Raw genomic sequence first — 21,349 nt, 5'->3', positions numbered from 1 at the left:
CGGTCCAGTCCATCCGGCGCCTCCTCCACGCACCAGGCCACCTGTGGCAGCCCCACGCACCAGACTGTCTCCCCATCTCCTCCCTCCAAGTGCTCCCGCCTGTCCAGCGCTTCCAGAGTCTTCCTCCTGTCCTGCGCTTCCAGAGTCTTCCTCCTGTCCTGCGCTTCCAGAGTCTCCCTCCTGTCCGGCGCTTCCGGAGTCTCCCTCCGTTCCGGCGCTGCCGGAGCCGCCCGTCAGTCAGGAGTTGCCGGAGCCGCCCTTCACTCCGGCGCTACCAGGGTCGCCCTTCACTCCGGTGCTGCCAGGGTCGCCCTTCACTCCGGTGTTGCCGGAGTCTCCCGCCTGTCCGGCGCTGCAGGAGTCTCCCGTCTATTCGGGGCCCGTTGCGAGGGTCCCCAGTCCGAGGTCGGCGGCGAGGGTAAGTGGGCCAAGACTATGGTGACGTAGTTGTTTTCTGTCTTTGTGTGTCTGCACCAGACAGAACTGTTTCGTTTGTTCCACTTTGTTGTTTTTTTGTTCTAGTGTTCAGTTTCTTTTTTAAATTTACCATGAACACGTACCACGCTTCAACTTGGTCCTCTCCTTCCAACAGCCGTTACAATGAGAAGGATAAAAGCCTGGAATAATAACATTGAATGCATTAAAAGAAATTATCATAACCGAAGTAACAAACATTGTAAATTAGAAATTATAGGAATTAACGGTAAATGTACTACGAGTGATATATGTAATGGGGAATTGATATACACAATTCACACAATTACATTATGAAATAATTATTCTGCACAAATTGGCGGGAGAGAGCGTATTCTGAAGAGAGAAGTGCATTGTGCATCTGGCCACATGGTCAATACGACATCTGCATCGGCCATGCAGCATTTCCGGTGATATGGCCTCAGCAGAAATAAGAGCATTCATACCCCTTTGCGCTTCGCGGAGCAGAGTTTGTGTTTATAAAGGATGTACCGCATGGAGATTTTGGCCTCAATTTTGGCCTCTACATACCTCTGGAGGCTCCACAATTGCGTCACACCCTTCATATGGAGCCTCTGACCACATTTTCAGATCTTGACTAAAAGACAATTTATGCTTGGCCTCTGCAATGGATTAGTCAAAATCAAATCAAATTTTATTTGTCACATACACACCAATTTGTGCTTCTAGTTCCGACAATGCAGTAAGTTTGTCTGTGATAAACCGAGATGGGCGCATACAGTGCCTTGCGAAAGTATTCCCAGTTGCACAGGCCCCTATTGAACTTTGCGACCTTTTGCCACATTTCAGGCTTCAAACATAAAGATATAAAACTGTATTTTTTGTGAAGAATCAACAACAAGTGGGACACAATCATGAAGTGGAACGACATTTATTGGATATTTCAAACTTTTCTAACAAATCAAAAACCTGAAAAATTGGGCGTGCAAAATTATTCAGCCCCCTTAAGTTAATACTTTGTAGCGCCACCTTTTTCTGCGATTACAGCTGTAAGTCGCTTGGGGTATGTCTCTATCAGTTTTGCAAGTTAAAACAAGTTAAAACAGTTAAAACAAGTTTTAATGACTCCAACCTAAGTGTATGTAAATTTCCAAGTTCAAATGTATGTGGGAACTCCTTCAAGACTATTGGAAAAGCATTCCAGGTAGATGTCGGAATGGCCGATTAATCGGAATGGCCGATTAATTAGGGTTTTCAAGTTTTCATGGGACATACCTCTTGTGTCAAATTGAGATTCTACTTTGTCTCTGTACTGGCAAAATCAGAATGCTGTATTTTCTGGTGAATGTTTTTGTCTGCGACATCTTCTTATACGTTCGAATGAACACATCTCCCAGTGAATTTGTTGTCCAGTCACAGATGGAAGCAGTCTTGGAGTGTGGTCAGCTTGGCCTTGGACAGACCTTCACAATCGGTAGTCGGTATTTTTGGCGCCGATTTTTATTTTTTATTTATTTTTGATGTCCCTCTGGATACCTTTATTTAACTAGGCAAGTCAGTTAAGAACACATTCTTACTTTCAATGACGGCCTAGGAACGGTGGGTTAACTGCCTTGTTCAGGGGCAGAATGGCAGATTTTCACCTTGTCAGCTCGGGGAACCAATCTTGCAACCTTACAGTTAACTAGTCCAAAGCAATAATGAGCTGCCTGACTGAGCGGTGGTAGGCAGAAGCAGGCACGTAAACATTAATTCAAACAGCACTTTCGTGCATTTTGCCAGCAGCTCTTCGTTGTGCGTCAAGAGTGAAATGGCTAGCTAATTAGCGCGCGCTAACTAGAGGGACGGAAGCTACACTGTTACACTGGCAATACTAAAGTTCCTATAAGAACATCCAATAGTCAAAGGTTAATGAAATACAAATGGTATAGAGCGAAATAGTCCTATAATTCCTATAATAACTACAACCTAAAACGTCTTACCTGGGAATATTGAAGACTCATGTTAAAAGGAACCACCAGCTTTCATATGTTCTCATGTTCTGAGCAAGGAAATGTAACGTTAGCTTTCTTACATAGCACATTGCACTTTTACTTTCTTCTCCAACACTTTGTTTTTGCATTATTTAAACCAACTTGAAAATGTTTCTGTAACGGTTCTCTTGGGGTGAAGTAGAGGCGGTCCAAAACGCAGCGTGGTTATATTGATTCATGTTTAATAAAAACAGATAAACACGAACACTACAAAACAATAAACGTGGAAAACCAAAAACAGCCCTGTCTGGCGCAAAACACAGAGACAGGAACAATCACCCACAAACACACAGTGAAACCCAGGCTACCTAAGTATGATTCTCAATCAGAGACAACTAATGACACCTGCCTCTGATTGAGAACCATACTAGGTCGAAACACAGAAATACCCAAATCATAGAAAAACAAACATAGACTGCCCACCCCAACTCACGCCCTGACCATACTAAATAATGACAAAACAAAGGAAATAAAGGTCAGAACGTGACAGTACCCCCCCCCCCAAAGGTGCGGACTCCGGCCGCAAAACCTTAACCTATAGGGGAGGGTCTGGGTGGGCGTCTGTCCGCGGTGGCGGCTCTGGCCTGGCACGCGGACCCCACTTCACCATTGTCTTAGTCCGCCTTATTGTCCGCCTCCATGGCTTTCTAACCATGGCCACCCTTCAATGACCCCACTGGACAGAGGGGCGGAAGCTCTGGAAAGAGGGGCGGAAGCTCTGGAAAGAGGGGCGGAAGCTCTGGACAGAGGGGCGGAAGCTCTGGACAGAGGGGCGGGGGCCCTGCCGCCTCTGGGCTGAGGGGCTCTGGCGCCTCAGACTCCGGCAGCAGCACCGGACAGGCGGGAGACTCCGTCAGCAGCGCCGGACAGGCGGGAGACTCCGGCAGCAGCGCCGGACAGGCGGGAGACTCCGGCAGCAGCGCCGGACAGGCGGGAGACTCCGGCAGCAGCGCCGGACAGGCGGGAGACTCCGGCAGCAGCGCCGGACAGGCGGGACCACCTGCAGGGAGGAGACAGAGAGACAGCCTGGTGCGTGGGGCTGCCACAGGAACCACCAGGCTGGGGAGACCTTCAGGAGGCTTGGTGTTAGGAGGCACCTGAAGGACCGGGCTGTGGGGGAGCACTGGAGCTCTGGTGCGCAACCTTGGCACCACTTCCCCAGGCTGGACAACTACTCTAGCCCGGACTCTCCAGAGTGCAGGCACAGGTTGAACTGGGCTGTGGGTAAGCACGGGAGATCTAGTGCTTACTACATGCACCTCTCCCTTAGGCTCCACTCCCACATTTGCCCGGCACGAGCGGAGCGCAGGCAGAGGACGCACTGCACCCTCCCAACGCCCCGGAGACACAGCACGCAGAGCCGGCGCAGGATACCCTGGACCAAAACTGCGTACCGGCGACCAGACCCGCTGAGCAGGCACCATACGCCCTGGCTCGATGCCCACACTCGCATAGCACTTTCGGGGCTGCCCTATAGCGCACCGGGCTATGGGCACGTACTGGCGACACCGTGCGCTTAACCGCATAACACGATGCCTGACCAGTAATGCGCTGCTTATAATAAGCATGAGGAGTGAGCTCAGGTCTGCTACCTGGCTTAGTACCACACCTCGTCTGCCCCCCCCATTTTTTGGGGGGCTGCCTCTCGTACCTGTCGCACTGCCGTGCTGGCTTCGCCAACCTCATTCTCCTGTAACCTTCCTTGCACTGCTCCATCGAATCCCAGGCGGGCTCCGGCACTCTCCCTGGGTCGACCGCCCACCTGTCTATCTCCTCCCAAGTTGTGTAGTCCAGATTCTGCTCCCATGTCCCGAAATCCTGACCTCGCTGTTGCTGTTCCTTCTCCTGCTGCTGCTTTTGCTGCAGCTGCTGTTTACCACGCCGCTTGGTCCTGTTGTGGTGGGTGATTCTGTAAGGTATTTCTTATTATTAAGAGTGATGGAAGCCACTGTGTTCTTAGGGACCTTCAATGCTGTTTTGGTACCCTTCCCCTGATCTGTGCCGCGAGACAATCCTGTCTCGGAGCTCTACAGACAATTCATTCGACCTCATGGCTATGGGGTATTGTGTGTAGATTGAGGTATGAATTCAATTCAATCAATTTTAGAATAAGACTGTAATGTAACAAAGTGTGGAAAAAGGGAAGGGGTCTGAAGACTTTCCAAATGCACTGTACTTTAACTGCTTAATTAACTTAGGAACTACATCTGTGTGGAAGAACATGCTTTCAATATGTTTGGTATCCCTCATTTACTCAAGCGTTTCCATTATTTTGGCAGTTACTTGTATTTTTATCTAACAAGTTGCACCTTCCTGAATAAACTCCAGAATAAACCTTAAGTTAATGGAGATTTTACTGGTGGTCACGAGGTTCCTAATGTTCAACATCTGTGTTATGGTGTTATGTGCTTAAGTCTTTAAAAAATAATTAGCAAATATATAGTTTATTTTCTATAAACCTATCATTAGCTTCATTGATGAACTCAGCTGATGGTGGGAGTTAGTTGGCTATCTACTGTAGCGATTCCCCAGCAGTTTCAGCCTATCTTCTGTAGCTAGCTACCTAATGGTCATTTAAAAAATATCTTTATAGATAATATAAATATACACATTTTCCATCGCATTTAGAGCCGCCTACATCAATGAGATCATCAAAAACATGTTGAAATAGCATTAGACTTAATTCGCTTGCTAGCTTTCTTACCTAAAAGAAGAAGTGCCTTGCCGGGAGTCCTCCATGTTATAATGTGGCTACAAACTAGCTACCTGGGTATGTAAACGTCACGTGTTATGGGTCCCGCCTTCCATTTGGGTAGTCAGTCAAAGTCATTGTTGTAATTAATTGGTCAATAATGCTGCCAATCATATTTGAGTATCAAGTCTTTGTAGATTTGCAAGCACATATATCTCATATCGTGCAAGCACAGGTGCAATTCCAGGGAGCACTGGCAAGTATACCGTGAGCAGGGGGATGCATGTCGACACTTCATTTCTTGCGCTCAATTGCACTTTCTGGGCACGCAACATTTTGGTCTGAGCTCTTAACCCCTCAACATGACCCTCTGCTTCCTTGATATATAATTATTTATTTATTTTTTCTCAACCCTCTCCAACTTCGCTCAACATTATTTCCCGCGCACTCGACATTGCCCCCTGTGCCTTCGAATTATGAGACGGAAATTACCTATAGGCATATTTACCAACTAAAAAATGTTAGCTGCCATGGACTAAATGAGTGTGTGTGTGTGTGTGTGGGGGGGTCCATTGGCTAATTGAGAGAGAGAGGGGGGTGTACAAAATGGGAGCCAGTTGCCCATCCCTGTTCTAAGGCGTAAAAATAGCAGTGCCTTTGTGTCTGACAGGATATCAATTACTGGGTCGAAGCAGCTATGGCAACAATATGTCTGAGAATAATATTTCGAATATTGAGGTATTTTGGCATTATGTGGGACAGGCAACTCAGTGACGGAGACCGCATTATTTCATAGCAAAGCAACAATCCAAGCCCCAGCTGGACGAATCGATTTCTGCAACCTTTTTAAATGCAAGTGGCCAATTAGATTGTGAGTGCATATCTTCCCACCCTTCCTGCATGGTTCAGCTGTGACTAGAGCCGAATCCCGCTCGTTCCAAGCCCAAACAGTGAACAGACACTGACCGTTGTGTCCACCACAAAGCCGTATCTCCCTCCTTCCTCTCCTTCTCCATCGTATAGCATTCTTCTCTCTCCTCCAATCAGCGTTCTATAATTACCGAGAACCCCCTCCCCCCTCTCTTTCGCATCCGTCACCACGTGATCATAACCAGACCGGTAACCTGCTGCTGGTGGGCGCAACGCGGATTCCAGAGAAATGAGGAGGCGAGCGCAACAGACAGACTCACTGCGCGTCTGAACACAACTACGAGGGGAGCGCTTGTCAAGGAAGCCAGTGGCATTTCTGGATATTACTAGGACGTATCCGTATCGAAACCGAGTGATATAAACAGTATTTGTTTCAATTCCTTCCACCAACCCCTTTTTCCCATCTTTATTTTCTCTCCTCATCGTTGAGCATCCTTCCTCTACCTGCCTGCCCGTCCTCTTTCACTGGTTTACCTGGCTAACTTTCCCCTTGACACCATCCCACACACCCTCCATTGCCCGCCCCCTCCCCCCACCAGACCTTTTCACTCGAACCCCCTTCATATTGTAGCTGCGCCACCTCGAATCGGGCGGAACCCGTTGGTTACTCTACAGCACTTAATGGGGCACGCTTTCTTGCACGGAAGATGTCCCTTTCTTCGTCACTGAGCGCCCCGGTGAAACAGCCAACGTCTGGACCGGAGTTGTTGGTGCGTGTCTGCCTCTTTTGCCCAGCTCGCTTGTGTTGTCGGGGTGCGCCGCTGAACTGAGATGGGTCTATCGGTGGCGGCGGCGGCACTACAGGAGCCCCGACGCCCGCACCAGTGGAGCCGGACAGTAGGAGATTGGGTCTGGATCACCGTCGTTTCGTTTTTAGCCACTTTACCTGTAGAGCAACTTTGCGCCTTCCCGTCATCCCTCAGCGACTGTCAGACGCCTACCGGCTGGAACTGCTCTGGTAAGAAAGCCAAGGACTCGGGGGCATTTCTTTGGGCTACATTATCTCCCTGATAGTCTGTTCTGTCAGCCTGCTCCAGATGTTCGCATTGGTACGCAGGGCGCCTGATAGTTTTTGTGGTAACGGTAATAAAAGTCCTAATGCATATGGAAATTTGGGGTGGACAGGCTAATACATTATCGAAGGCATTGTCTGCAAGTAGCATCGTTTGGGTTTTAGAGTAAAACGTTATTCCAAATAGCCAAGGAGTGAGGATGGTCATCATCCCTCGAGAATTTCAGGGTTGCCTAAAGGTCCCATTATTTTATAATACGATATGGCTTTATCATCGACAACATACACATGAATTGAATCGCATTTTTTTTTCTGATATACCAAAGTGGCACATTGATGTAAATGTCCATGAAATTAAATGTTTACCTTTCTTGCATCGTTTCGCTTATTAATCAATTAATTAGCCATATTTGGCTATTATTATAACTATCCTATTTTATTATTATTATTATTAGTCAATGTTTTTGCGGAATAATTTGCGCGGTGCAAAATTTTGAATTGCAGTTATTTCTCAACATGAATTCCTCAAGTGATGAACCTAAGTGCCACATTCTAGTTTATATTTTAGACTCCCCAATAGTCTACAGTGGTCTGAAATCCTCCTATACACTTCTATCAATGTCTCCAAGTGTATGTTTGATTCATTTTAATAACTCACGAATAACGTATTATTTCTTAACTTGTGAGCAATTGGAAATGTCACCAAAGACAATATTTAACCCATTGCACGCACTACAATGCATTTATTTGTTCACTATAGGCTGCTACAAACCATTTACATTGTGTAATCTGTAGATTACCAGAATACAGGTAGCCTATTTGTCTGTTCTTTAGCCTACTGTACGGCGAAATATAGCATTTTCTTTTAATCTACCTGGCGCTGTTCCGTTACCTGCAGGAGTTTCATTTAGTGCTACCCGGAATATGAACCTTACTGATTTTTTGATAGCCCGGTGTAATGTAAACTTGTTTTCCATTTTCTGTGCCAAACCGATAAAAACATGGTCGCGAGGCTGTAAAGCACGTCCGCGCGAAAGCCTGCCTTTGTAAATCATCTGACTGTGCCGTCGTAGATTTTCTGTCGCATTTCTAAATTTGAATCCTAAAATAGCCTCAGCCCTTTACCCCACATTTGAGAACAGTAGGCCTGAGTGCTAGAGCATTATTCAATACCCACTGGTTTTGCATCGTGCAGTTATCACTGTTATTTAGCCTGTAGTTTACATAAAATGCTAAATGATTGTGATGTCAATTTATTATTTTCGTTAATCCATACACTTGGACCTGTAGCCTTCAATTAATTTTCTTCATAAGCATATGAATGTACTTGAGAAGAGCACTCTCTACTAACCCCCAGTCCAATTACCCATCAGGTTGCCTATTATCACACAAGAAATGTAGATAAGCAAATAGACACTGGATTTGTATTGTTTAGCAAGAATATTCTAACAAACTATGTATTTAAGTGGAAATGAATGCAGAGCACTACCTGAAAATCGTAGGCTTCGAGGTCTGAATGCTTTAAAGCCAACATTAAATATTTGGCCAACATTGCCAGAGTAACAGGTTACGATGGTAATCTTGGGACCAGGGGACTAAATATGCTATCCTGAATGCGTTTTATGTCCCATTTCCTCAGCAAGTGAGGAAAGACTTGGATGCGTCCCAAATGGCACTGTATTCTCTATGTAGTACACTACGTTTGACCAGGGCCCATAGGGCTATGGTCAAAAGTAGTGCACTATATAGGGAATAGGGTGTCATTTGGGACACATGCTTGGTAGCTAAGCTATTACTGAACTGCTGTAGATAATTAGGTCAAAGCTCTGTCGTTTATCAACCCCAGTTTGCATCCTTCATTTCTCTCTAATGGTCTGGACTAGACTTGACTTAAGAGACTTATTTTAGTCGTATTGCCTTTTCACATCCTGAATATCCATCTTATTAATGGATTCATATAACTAGTTCCACTTTGTTTTTTAGGGTCTAAACTTTGTGACTGTGGTGTAGTAGCAATGGATTGTGTGTGTGTGTGTGTTCATAGGCCTAACCAACATGGTTGTGAACGTGAATGCATTGTTGTTGTTGATGATGATGAAGAGTAGGTGTCCCCCACTCAAACCCACATGATCCTCTTAGGGGGCTGTGTCTGAGCTTTTATCCCTCCCAACATGAAAATGTAACAAGTGACACATTGTCCATTATGAACATGAATGGTAATCCTCAATGATGCAAAACACTGAACCCATAAATAGCAGCTGGTCTCAATGGAAGCCGCCTTCCTCGTCATGGTCTATATAAACCAATGATATAATGAATGGACGTTTTCAACACCATGTCCATGGCTGCTTTGACATGACAGTGAAAATACTTTGATTGCAAAGCAGGAAATGCATTAGTTGTCCTCATATCCTTCTTTAATGGTAATATAAATAATAATAATATATGCCATTTAGTGAAGCTTTTATCCAAAAGGTGTGTGTGTCCCTGGTGTCAAACACAAATTGTGTCTATTGGTGCAGGTTATTATCGTGTAATTACCATTTTACCATGTCAATTCTGATTTTAGGATGATCTTATCTTGAAATACCGGTGGCACAGTCTTCAATAGAGATTGTGGACTAAAAAACTATTAGGAGAATAAACAGTATGTTGTTAATTCCATCAACTTGTTTTTTAAAATTTGTGTTCATAGCTAGATCTAAATTAAGTTACATCTTTAGCAACTGAGCTGTTTCCCTAAAGCAGTAAAACACTGTTGCTCTAAAACTGACCAACGAAACGTAACTCTCAGTGAATATGAAGTCATTGGTTTAATAAGAGGCAACTTTTGTAGATATTTCCACAAGCTGGTGAGACTCTCTCAAGTTTATACAGTCAGTGTTTATATTGCACTTCATTAATAACCACCATTGTAAAAAAATAAAAAATAAACATTGAATGCGAGAAACCAGATCCAATAGAATTATCAGTGGCCCAAGGTCAACAGAATCTCTGCCTCTGAGGATAGAGGTGGAAAATCCTTCTCTTCACCAGCTGCCCTACATACATTATACAGAAAAAGATAGCTGAGATCAGGAGATTGGGATTTATGTGACGAGAAAGGCCCAATATCATCTAATCGAAACAGGATAAAAAATTGCTAGGTTTACAGATGTAGGATCTTAATTTGATCATCCCGTTGCAGGATAACTTCCCTGCTATGCAGGAAATGTAAAACGTGCAGTTTATTTGCGGTTTCCATTTAGAAATTTCAGACTTGATTTTCCCCAAAAATGTTTGTTAATTATAATCCACATAATTCACATTTCCTGTTGCTGCAGGATTATTTTCATGCTGTAGCAAACTGACTGAAATTAAGATCCTAGATCTGTAATTGTTGACTGCTTGCCTCCAGCAACCTTTCAAACAGGCCTTTTAAGATGTATAAATCACCATAGATTAACTCATGGCCATGACCTGAGTTCCCCCTTTCATTTACACATGAGAGATCAGAAAGAGTGCTCTTGAACACATAAATCCCCCGCTCTTTGCAATGCTTGTTACCACTAACAAGCAATGGTTCTCTTATAGGAGAAACAATTCAAACCTGTAGCAGGAACTATGACATACTTGATGTAAGAATGAGGTCAAAGAAGAGTCTCACCCTTGCTGTTGTTCTGTTCTACATTTCTAATTGATTCCTTACATTTTTTTTACCAACACAAGGCTTGAACAGGGAATGTCCTATAGGGCTATCTGGCTCTGTGACAGATGCAGTTCCACGTATGTTGGTGACGCATTGGACTGTGGAGAAATTGCTTTGGGTTGCATAAGTGCTTTGCTTGCTATCTTAATAGTTGGCATATAAACATCACCTTTTGCATATTTGATGTCTGCCAGCTTGTTTTGGTAAATTATTTAGTTCACTGTAATCTCCTCCTTTAACAGTGGGTGGGGCATAGGAAGTACAAATAGTCTTGGCCTCTGATATGGCATATTTTGCAGCTAAGAGCACATTAGGCCTGAAGCAATATACAGATGTAGGATCTTAATTCGAGCAGTATTGTCACAGCAAAATAATCCTGCAGCAACAGGATTTTAACGTTTAGCCCATAATGTTGTTTTATGGGTGGTTAAACTATAAACTGGCCAAAATGAGGCTCCATGAAAAGTGCAATACTGTTAATATCACTGTGTGTTAGTGTGGGTTTTCAGTGAATTTATGTAAATCACGAAGCTCATCTGCAATTCAGAGTGCAACAACAACAACAACAACAACAGAGTGATCAAATTAAGATCCTACATCAATGTTTTATGTTGTGGACGTGCCGGTGGGGCTCCAACTAGTGTTTCTCTGGTAAATAATGGCCTGATGGAAACAAAGCACACCCTCACATGATTGGTTCATAGTTCAATGACGACATTAGCAGCTCACTATGTCTGAATGTATGTATATGGATGGGTATTTTCACATAATTCTGGTTTAGGCATGCTTGTGAGTGGTTAAGGTAATGGTTAGCGTAGGGGTTAGTATATTAACACGTCTGCATTCGACCAACTACCACTTGTGGCCTACAAGTCCTGTGTGTGAAGCGCTCAGCCACTCCAACCTACCAACCTGCTCACCAATTCCTGTAATGACTATTGCTGCATTTTCTAAGAATGACAATATGTTAAAAGACACACAAATTGACCCTCCCATAGACTCGCTTCGAGGCAAGCAACACTGAACCATGCATGAAAGCACCAGCTGTTCCGGACTACTGTGTGATCATGCTTTCTGTATCGGGTGTAAGACCTTTAAACAGGTTAACATTCACAAGGCCAGACGGATTACCAGGACACATACTCAGAGCATGCGCTGACCAGCCAGCAAGTGTCTTCACTGACATTTTCAACCTCTCCCTGAACCAGTCTGTAATACCCACGTTTCAAAATGACCTTGATAGTTCCCGAGCTCAAGAACGCCAAGGTAACCTGTCTAAATGACTATCTAACTGACTATCCCACCGTAGCCAAGAAATGCTTTGATAGGCTGGTCATGGCTCACACAAGGGTAGGCAACAACATGTCTGCTATGCTGATCCTCAACACTGAGGCCCCTCAGGAGTGTGTGCTTAGTCCCCTCCTGTGCTCCCTTATTCACCTACGACTGTGAAAAGTGGTAGGCCTGATCACCAACAGCGATGAGATAGCCTATAGGGAAAAGGTCAGAGACCTGGCAGTGTGGTTCCAGGACAACAACCTTTCCCTCAATATGAGCAAGACAAAGGTGCTGATCGTGGGCTACAGGAAAAGGCGGGCCGAACAGGTCCCCATTAACATCGACAGGGCTGTATTGGAGATGGTCAGGAGCTTCAAGTTCCTCGGTGTCCACATCCCTAAGGACCGATCATGGACCAAACACACCAACACAGTCATGAAGAGGGTATACCAATGCCTCTTCCCCCTCAGGAGGCTGAAAATATTTTGCATAGGTCCCCAGGTCCTCAAAGTTCTACAGTTGCACCATCAAGAGCATCCTGACCGGTTGCATCACCGCCTGGTATGGTAACTGCTCGGCATCTGACCATAAGGCGCTACAGAGGGTAGTGCGTACGGCCCAGTACATCACTGGGGCCAAGCTTCCTGCCATCCAGGACCGATAGTTGAAGTTGGAAGTTTACATACACTTAGGTTGGAGTCATTGGAACTTGTTTTTCAGGCCATCCCAAGTGGCGCAGTGGTCTAAGGCGCTGTATCACTGTGCCTCTAGAGATTCTGGGTTCGAGACTGGCTTCATCACCGCCTGGTATGGCAAGTGCTCGGCATCTGAACACAAGGCGCTACAGATTGTTGTGCGAACGGCCCAGTACATCACTGGGGCCAAGCTTCCTGTCACCCAGGACTTCTATACAAGGCGGTGTCAGAGGAAGGCCCTAAAAATGGACACAGTCTTTATCCACCCAAGTCACAAGGTGTTCTCTCTGCTACCATATGGCAAGTGGTACCGGAGCGCTAAGTCTTGGACCAAAAGGTTCCTGAACAGCTTCTACCCCAAATCCATAAGACTGCTGAACAGTTAATTAGATGTTCTGCTTTCACCCCCTACCTATATGTACTTCAGTCAATCACCTAACCAAACCTGCATATGACCTCAATCAATCACCCAAACTACCTCGTACCCCAGCACACTGACTCAGTACCGGTACTCCTTGTATATAGCTTGTATGTAGCCTTGCTACTGTTATTATATTGTGTTATTATCTTTTTATCTATTTGTTAATCTTCTTACTTTTTAACTGTACTGTTGGGAAAGGGCTTGTAAAGTAAGCATTTCACGGTAAAGTCTTCACTTGTTGTATTCAGCACATGACAAATAAAACATTTGATTTAATTTAATTTGTTTCCTTAGTGTTTTTTGCAGTTAGCAAATGTTAGCTACAAGCAGCTCACCAATTCATATTGTTCCCGAAGGCAGTAGTGTATCACAGGGTCAAAATACACTGAGCAACAACGAGAACTGTTACTGCTACTGTACCTGAAATTCTTGGCTGGACCAACCCATAAATGTCTGTCAGGGAGACACAACCTCAAGCCTGCACATACTGTATGAATTGTACCTTTAGTTTTCCAGGTTGGGCTATATATTTGAGTATGGTTAATTTGTGATTTTCGAGAAATCCAAGAATGTCTCAAAAAGAAACACGGCAAGATTCAATGTCTTTTGAAAAAAAAAAAAGTTTCTCACCCATTCTTTTTTCTTTCCGTTTTTTCAGAGAATACGTGGATTGCAATACTTTCAGCCTAAAACTGTGAGAACACCAGACACTTTCGGCTTCACTACTGAATGTCCTAGATGTTGGCAGTCTGTAGCTCTGACTGTGTCTTTGAGTCTATGGCTTTGGGTCTGACTGTGCAGTAATTTATCTGATTATGTAACCGCTATGACTGTGACTTGCTTTTTGTGTCTGACAGTCAGCAAAGCACAGCTATTGAGTCTGTATTCTTATCTGGTATCTATTTGACTCTTTGGTCCACATTCATTCACAGATAAATGCAGACTGCACTCACGAGCATTAAAACCACCACACCTCACAAGCTGTAGAAACTAGTTGTCATACAAGCTTTCCCCTCACCCTTACGGACTTTGACATTAGATATTGACACATAACCACACCTGTCCTTAAAGTTGAAATCTGTTTCGGTGAAACTGCCACGTCCATTTGCGATATTACAAAAACGTTACTTCAAACATGGAACAATGTTTTTTTTTTTCATCGAACATCATTGTACATCACTGCACGCGGGATAATACAGCAGAGTATGTATTGCAATTGTTTTTTGTTTTTTTACATTGTTGGATGCTCATCTCCTCCATTTCAAAAACAAAACAATAACAAATGGTCTGGGGTGGATCTCAGCTTTAAAATACAAAACATTCTGACTAATCCTACAGTGGAGTTTACATTCATCTGAGATTGATTGTTACTGTCTTTGTGTCTTCATATGAAATTTACTATTTCAAATCAATTTACAGTCAACAATTGAAGTCTAGTAATTGCTCCCTAAGTATATTTGAAATATTTATCTTTCTATTATCATGTTTATCTTTCAAAATGTTGTCCTGCAAAACAGCTGGGGTTTTTCAAGGGAATTTTTCTACAATTAACTTGTCTGTTTAATATGCCTATACTGTATATAACCATATGTACAGTACTCCTACGCTGAGTTATATGTTATTTCATATATTGATCTTAATGTGGTGCCATTTCTAAAGGCAGTTTATTGCATTCCAAGAGCTATTTTTGACAAGTAGGATAAATTACCTCTCTAAACTCCTAGGGCTCTGCTCATGTGTCACATTTGACACCTGCTTAGTAAATCCTTATGCAACTTGCATGCCATGTATTCTAACATATTACCCAAGGAAACACAACTTGAAGTGATTTAGGCTAATTGTTTTCTGTCAACGGTAGAAGAGAAACAGCTCCATCTTTGAGGGTGGGTCAAGTTTATGTTTCAAAGGCGTGTTTTTGAGGTGATTGTGGATTTACTTAGCAGATTTCGAGATGTATGCTATTTTAGGAAAATTTTGTTGAAATTAGCTGGTGCTATTTTTCCCATTTCTTCTGTAAATTCTGGATTGCCTATGGGCGATTCCCCACGAAACTAGAACAAAAAAAGTCTATGAACATTTAATCAATAGAAGGTTCCTTTGGAGGAAGGATTGTTGACATACATTTGACATTTGTATCTTAAAGCATAATTGAGAAATTATTAATTGAAGTTGGAACATTTATGACATTTTGGCCATACCCAGGCCTCCTTTTTCATCTGTAGGTACTACAAAGCAAAAATTGGTGTCATATGACATATGATTAGTATTTTATTTTCATTAATTATTTTCTTACATACATTTATGAAAATGTAATAATATAAACATGATGTTTTATATATTGTTGAACATAATATACTCTGTACTCAAAGTTTCAGAGTGGGATCTATGATAGTTTTAAAGTTATGGTCCATTTTATACAGAGACATTTGCTTAGTGACATTTGTAACCATCCTCCTCTTCTTCTCTGGAAGAGCCTCCACTTCACTCTACCTAACTTTGTTTTTGCCCCAAATAATAGCTCCTTTTTTGTTAATGTGTTGTATAAAAGACTACGGCTTCTCGGTTTCAAATGGACACCCTTTGAGACCACTTTGACATTTGACAGAGACATTTGCTTAGTCGGCAATGTAACCAATCACATGCCTTCTTTTACCACCACCAGCAGAGGGTGACCATTTTGAATCCATTTTCACATTCAATCTAATTGGAAATGCTGACAAATTGGATCATAACTCCACAAGTAACAGAGATCACACTCTGGAATGTTCAACTAATATATATATATTGTGTAAATGTGACAAATCAAAAATGTTATGTTTTCAATATTCATGTTTTTATTTTTCAATAATCATAAATCAATCGAAGATGAAACATTATGGAGTTGTAACGGTTTTCTGTAGGCAAAGGAGAGTCAGACCAAAATGCGGCGTGGCTATTGCGATCCATGTTTAATGAGACAAAGTAAACACGATCAAATACAAAAACAAATAAACGTACCACGAAAACCGAAACAGCCTAATACTGGTGCAAAGTAACACAGCGACAGAACAAGGACAATCACCCACAAAAACCCAACACCAAACAGGCTACCTAAATATGGTTCCCAATCAGAGACAATGACGAACACCTGCCTCTGATTGAGAACCATATCAGGCCATACATAGAACTAGACAAACTAGACATGTAACATAGAATGCCCACTCAGCTCACACCCTGACCAACCCAAACATAGAAACATACAAAGCAAACTATGGTCAGGGTGTGACAGGAGTCTTTAAGGAGACCTGGGTCAGGCAAAAAAGTCACAAATATTCCAACTTCAATTAATTATTTCTCAACCATGCTTTAAGATACAAATGTCAAATATGTGTCAACAAATGTATTTTGTTCTAGTTTTGTGAGGAATCACCCCAACTGTATATGGCAAAAATACCATGGGATCGCCTGAGTTTAATTTTGGAGTATTGCATTCTTTATGTGGGCATTTCTACAGACTTGTTGGTGAATAAGGTTTCTGGGACTAAGCAGGCTATTGTTAGTGTGCTGGGAACACGTGAACACCTCTGTTTCTTTCCAAGAAGTGAATTAGCCTGTAGCATGACTGCCACCATCCTCTCCGCGTGAGTGTCACCCATGTGTCAGCCCCTTGCCACTTTCCCATGGCAACTCATAGGGCTCTCGTCTAATAAGTGCTTCAGTACAGCAGCCATATAATCCAAGTGTCACTCCGACGTCCATACTGCTGCTTCTGGCTGTATGATTATATGGAGCCGCTAAGAGCTAACCCTTGCTGCCCATTAAGAACCCATGTAAATAGCAGGTTGGCTATTTTAGCATGCTAGACTCCTTTCCTCTGAGCAATGAGCACCATCCAGAGAAGAGAGCATTTAGGATGATGGCAGGAGAGTTGGGCAGCACTCGGGACGGAAGTGCTGTCGCAATGTTTAATCCATCACCTTACTACCCATCACCTCTTGAGAACAACATTGTCATGTAGCTGGCTAACAATCAACAACACATTAATTGCTGAGCTTTTAGAGGCCAAGTGCATGCCTCAGATTATTGCTGTTTTCATTTTATTTTGGAAGAAATGTCAAGCAGAAATTGCTCTTATGACTAAATTGGCTTTCTATTTGAGTAAAACATATCAAAAAGTGATAATTTAGGTTATGCATAACTACATTGAATCCTCTTTCAAAAATGTTGATAATCTCTTATCTTTAATCTCAAAACGTGAAACACACATGCATAGATGAAAATGTATATTTAGTGTGCAGGTAACTGTACATGAATGACATGAATGTCAATTGTCCAACATTTTCTGAGCTAAGGTTGTATGACAAAAATGAGTGAATGTTGGACACAACACAAAAGAAGGCCAAGCCTAATTATCTATTAATGCAGGTTTTATGTATTATAATGAGGATAACCATCCTCCTCTTCTTCTCTGGAAGAGCCTCTACTTCACTCTACCTAACTTTGTTTTCGTCCCAAATAAATAGCTCTTTTTTTGTCAATGTGTTGTATAAAAGACTACGGCTTCTCGGTTTCAAATGGACGCTTTTAAGACCATTTTTTGACATGCGGGGGCTATTTGTAAGCAATGGGCTCAGGTAAAAATAATAGCCTGGAGCTTTCTGTCCTGTCTCATGCCCATGAGACTGCTTGATTCGATTTGGGATGCTTCTTCTGAGTCATTTGATTTACCTAATTCAGACTGAATTGTATAAAATCCAACATTTACATTCCAAATGGCACCCTATTCCCTATACAGTGCTTTACTTTTGACAAGAGCCCAATAGGTCCTGGTCTAAAGTAGGACAATATAAAGGGAATAGCGTTCCATTTGGGATGCACCCACCCCACTGGGCACTGACGTCAATTCAACGTCTATCCGACAGTGGTTCAACGTTATGTCATTCAAATGACGTGGAAACAATATTAATTAAATCAGTGTGTGCCCAGTGGGGTAGTGTCCTTTGTAACAAAGTTTTTGCCTCCTCGGGACAATGCCTGGGGTCAACCTTGTTATATAAAGACAGACAGAACTTCCTTCCCTAAAGACAAAGACAGACTATGTTGTTATAAAATGTAGCATGACTAATGGAAGACATTGATTTCTCCAGTCCCCACTGGGCACAAACATCAATTCAACATCTAGTCCACGTTATTTCCATGTGGAAACAATGTTGATTCAACCAGTGTGTGGGTCATTTGTACAGTTGTTTTTCCAATTGACTTAGCTTTTTTTTTCAATGGTATATGTTTAATGGGATTATTACAAAATGTATCCCTTACAAAGCTGTTATTGGTGCCATTCAGTAGGTTCTAATTTTAGGAAGTCTTATTCACCCAAAAATATTTTAATCTCAATGTGACTGTACACTCTTCAAAAAAAGGTAGAATAACTCTTCTGGGTTCCATGTACAACCCTCTGTGTAAATGGGACAGTAGAATAAACCTTTTAGAGAACAGGGTGCCATTTTTGCAACTTTTGCTTCAGTATGTTTATATATTCAGCTAAAGTTTTGTGTTTTTACATGGCAGGTTTTGATGACCGGGACACAGATCTCTTTTTGTGTGACACCAACACCTGCAAGTTTGACGGAGAGTGTCTGAGAATTGGAGAGACAGTGACGTGCATCTGCAACTTCAAGGTAAGACATTGTTCAATGTTTCATTCTCAGAAAAATGTTTCAGGAAAAAGTTGCATATTCTTCTGTTCATATGCAGCGGTCATTATGAAATGGCATATTATTATTGCAACCTCATTTGGTTGTAGAATTATTTTCATGGCGGGATGCCTGTTTGTTGTTTTTCATGTGAAGGAGTGGGCCTTTAATGTAACAACAATTTAATTTAAAAATGTGTTTTTTGTAGTCTACACCAGTCAGTGTTTCAACATCCTTTCAGTGCTTCGACTCAGAAATGTGCTTTTATAACTCGCTGATTGGTGGCTGGACACCAAAACCCACTAGCTATCAAGAGGGAGGGGACTACGATGTATAGTGAAGACAATTTACCGCTTCTCATAAAACCGAATGTCACTCTCAATCATGGTGGCTGTTTTATGTATTCCACTTCATTGATGGTATAGCCATTGACAACACACAGATTTAAATACCCTTATTAATAACATAAATCCAGTGAATGATGCTATACTTTACGGCTTATGCTTCAGTTTATTACCGATCTATAACAAAATTGCAACAAACCAGCCATCCATTGATTGATTTTTTTGTATTGCTTTTACCTCATTCAAACAAAAATGCTCTATATTACCTACATAAATGAAGATACTGAGATAAAGCACATGGATATGCCTAATGCGTTTCAGCTCGATGCTCTCATGTCCAATCCTGCGAGCTTATCAGCACATCCAGCGCCAAAGCTTGCTTTTATCTCAATTTTGTACTTCCCTGGGAGCGAACATTAGTAGAAGCGCACAGATAAATGACATTACCTCTCCATTTCTCATCCCTGAGATCTCGCACTGATAGTGGCTGTCATTCGGGACAGAGCTCTCTCTGTGAAGCTTAGCAAGAGGCGGTTAACACCGCTTTCATGTCATACTGACTTAATACTGGTGTGGCCTTGGGTCATGGCCTGCCGTAGCATCCTGTGTCTCATGGACAGGACAGGACCTGACGCCAATGCGCTTAAACCTACTAGCCGCCATGTCTTTATTCCATTAAGTGCCGTAATTCAGCAAAATGTATCCTCTTATGGGGGGCTGGGTCTGAGGGGGGCTGTGTACTAACCAACCCCTAATGTCCTAGCATGCACAAACATGCATTAGTGTGCAGGCATACACACGCACACACACACTTTCAGCCCTTGAGGGGTTACGTGCAGTATAGTTGAGAGGAGGAAGTGGGTTTGATCTGAGAGAATCAATGGATCCTATTCAACGGCAGGATGCCCATTCAGCAGCCGTGGTAGCTAGCTAGTCAACCCACACTGCCTGTGTGTGAGTGTGTGGACACACGTTTTTGTGTATGTGTGTGTAGCTAAAGCTCCATGCTCATGTGATTCTTGGACATGCTGTGAAATATCTTGTTATCGTTTAATGATACTTGAACTGGGCTCTCTTATCTGTGTTTAATTGGTGGGTTGTTGTGCTCACTGTACATGTTTTGTATGTCCTTGAATGAATGTAATGTACTATTTTGTTTTGAGTCATGCTTGGATTTTTGGTTGAATGTCATTTGTCATCCATCCGTATTGGCGTATGACTCGCTTTCTAACACATCAGTGTTTTATTTTCTCCAAAATGCTATTGTGATAACGGCTCCGGCTTGCTCTTCAAGGTGTAGTTTTCACCCTGTCTGTAATGTGTGTTCTGTAACTCCATAAAACATGGGGTTGGCCATTTTCTCTGCTGTAATACATTGGATGTCATGCCATGATGTTGCTGTAATTTTCTCTAATATTTGCCCATGACTGTCTTTCAGCAGTTTAATGGCATTCTGTGTATCAGTTCACAATGTTGCTTTTATTTCCTCTAATATCTGGTTGTTACTGGTCACTCAGCATTTTGATGTCATTCTCCTTCCAATGTTGTGATGAGATTCAGACTTCTGTGGATGTGAGAGTGGGAAAGGAGAGCGTCTCCTTCCTAGCTCTCAGAGCAAACTACCAGATATCACTCTCGCACACACACACACTCAAATACACATGCATATACACACACACACACAAACGCGCACACACACACTTAAATACACACATGCATACACACACACTGAAGGACCGTAGCGGAGCAGTCCCAAGTGGAATTCGGGAGGTCATTATCAGAGCATTCCTGATGGAGACCTTGTTCCATATATTTGTATGCATTTATGATACTTTAATTTGGGGCCATGTGAACCGTCTGGGTTGGAGACATACAGTCCATAGAGACGTAATGGTGGGTTTAATTCCCAGGGGCAGCCTTGGATAAAGGGCGCCTAGGGAGACTGGATCAGCAGGGACCTTGGCTTAAGATGATGATGGCTGTTCAGGTATTCATCAGTGTTTGATGTGAATCTACAGTAAGTTTGTCAGGAAGTGGCTAAGTATAGCTAAATATTTTCGAAGACAACTTGTATTGGGAGTTGTTACACCAACATCTCATATCGGCAGGGGTAGGAATCGTCACTAACGTGAAATGACAGGACAATGGA

The 21,349-nt window shown here is 42.8% G+C and overlaps 1 protein-coding gene across 1 annotated transcript in view; it reads left to right on the top strand.

The window, feature by feature from the left end:
- The first annotated feature begins 6,297 nt into the window (after positions 1-6,297).
- Positions 6,298-21,349, top strand: part of LOC112225094 (tomoregulin-2) — a 142,382-nt gene continuing 127,330 nt past the window's right edge. The window contains exons 1-2 of the mRNA XM_024388723.2: positions 6,298-7,048; positions 18,732-18,841. Coding sequence (XP_024244491.1) covers positions 6,862-7,048; positions 18,732-18,841 — 297 coding nt within the window. The 5' untranslated portion in view covers positions 6,298-6,861. The remainder of the gene's footprint in view (positions 7,049-18,731; positions 18,842-21,349) is intronic.

The sequence above is a fragment of the Oncorhynchus tshawytscha genome, linkage group LG26, assembly GCF_018296145.1.
Source record: "Oncorhynchus tshawytscha isolate Ot180627B linkage group LG26, Otsh_v2.0, whole genome shotgun sequence".
Lineage (NCBI taxonomy): Eukaryota > Metazoa > Chordata > Actinopteri > Salmoniformes > Salmonidae > Oncorhynchus > Oncorhynchus tshawytscha.
The sequence above is the reverse complement of the archived record's forward strand: the minus strand, read 5'-3'. Positions and strand labels throughout refer to the sequence as shown.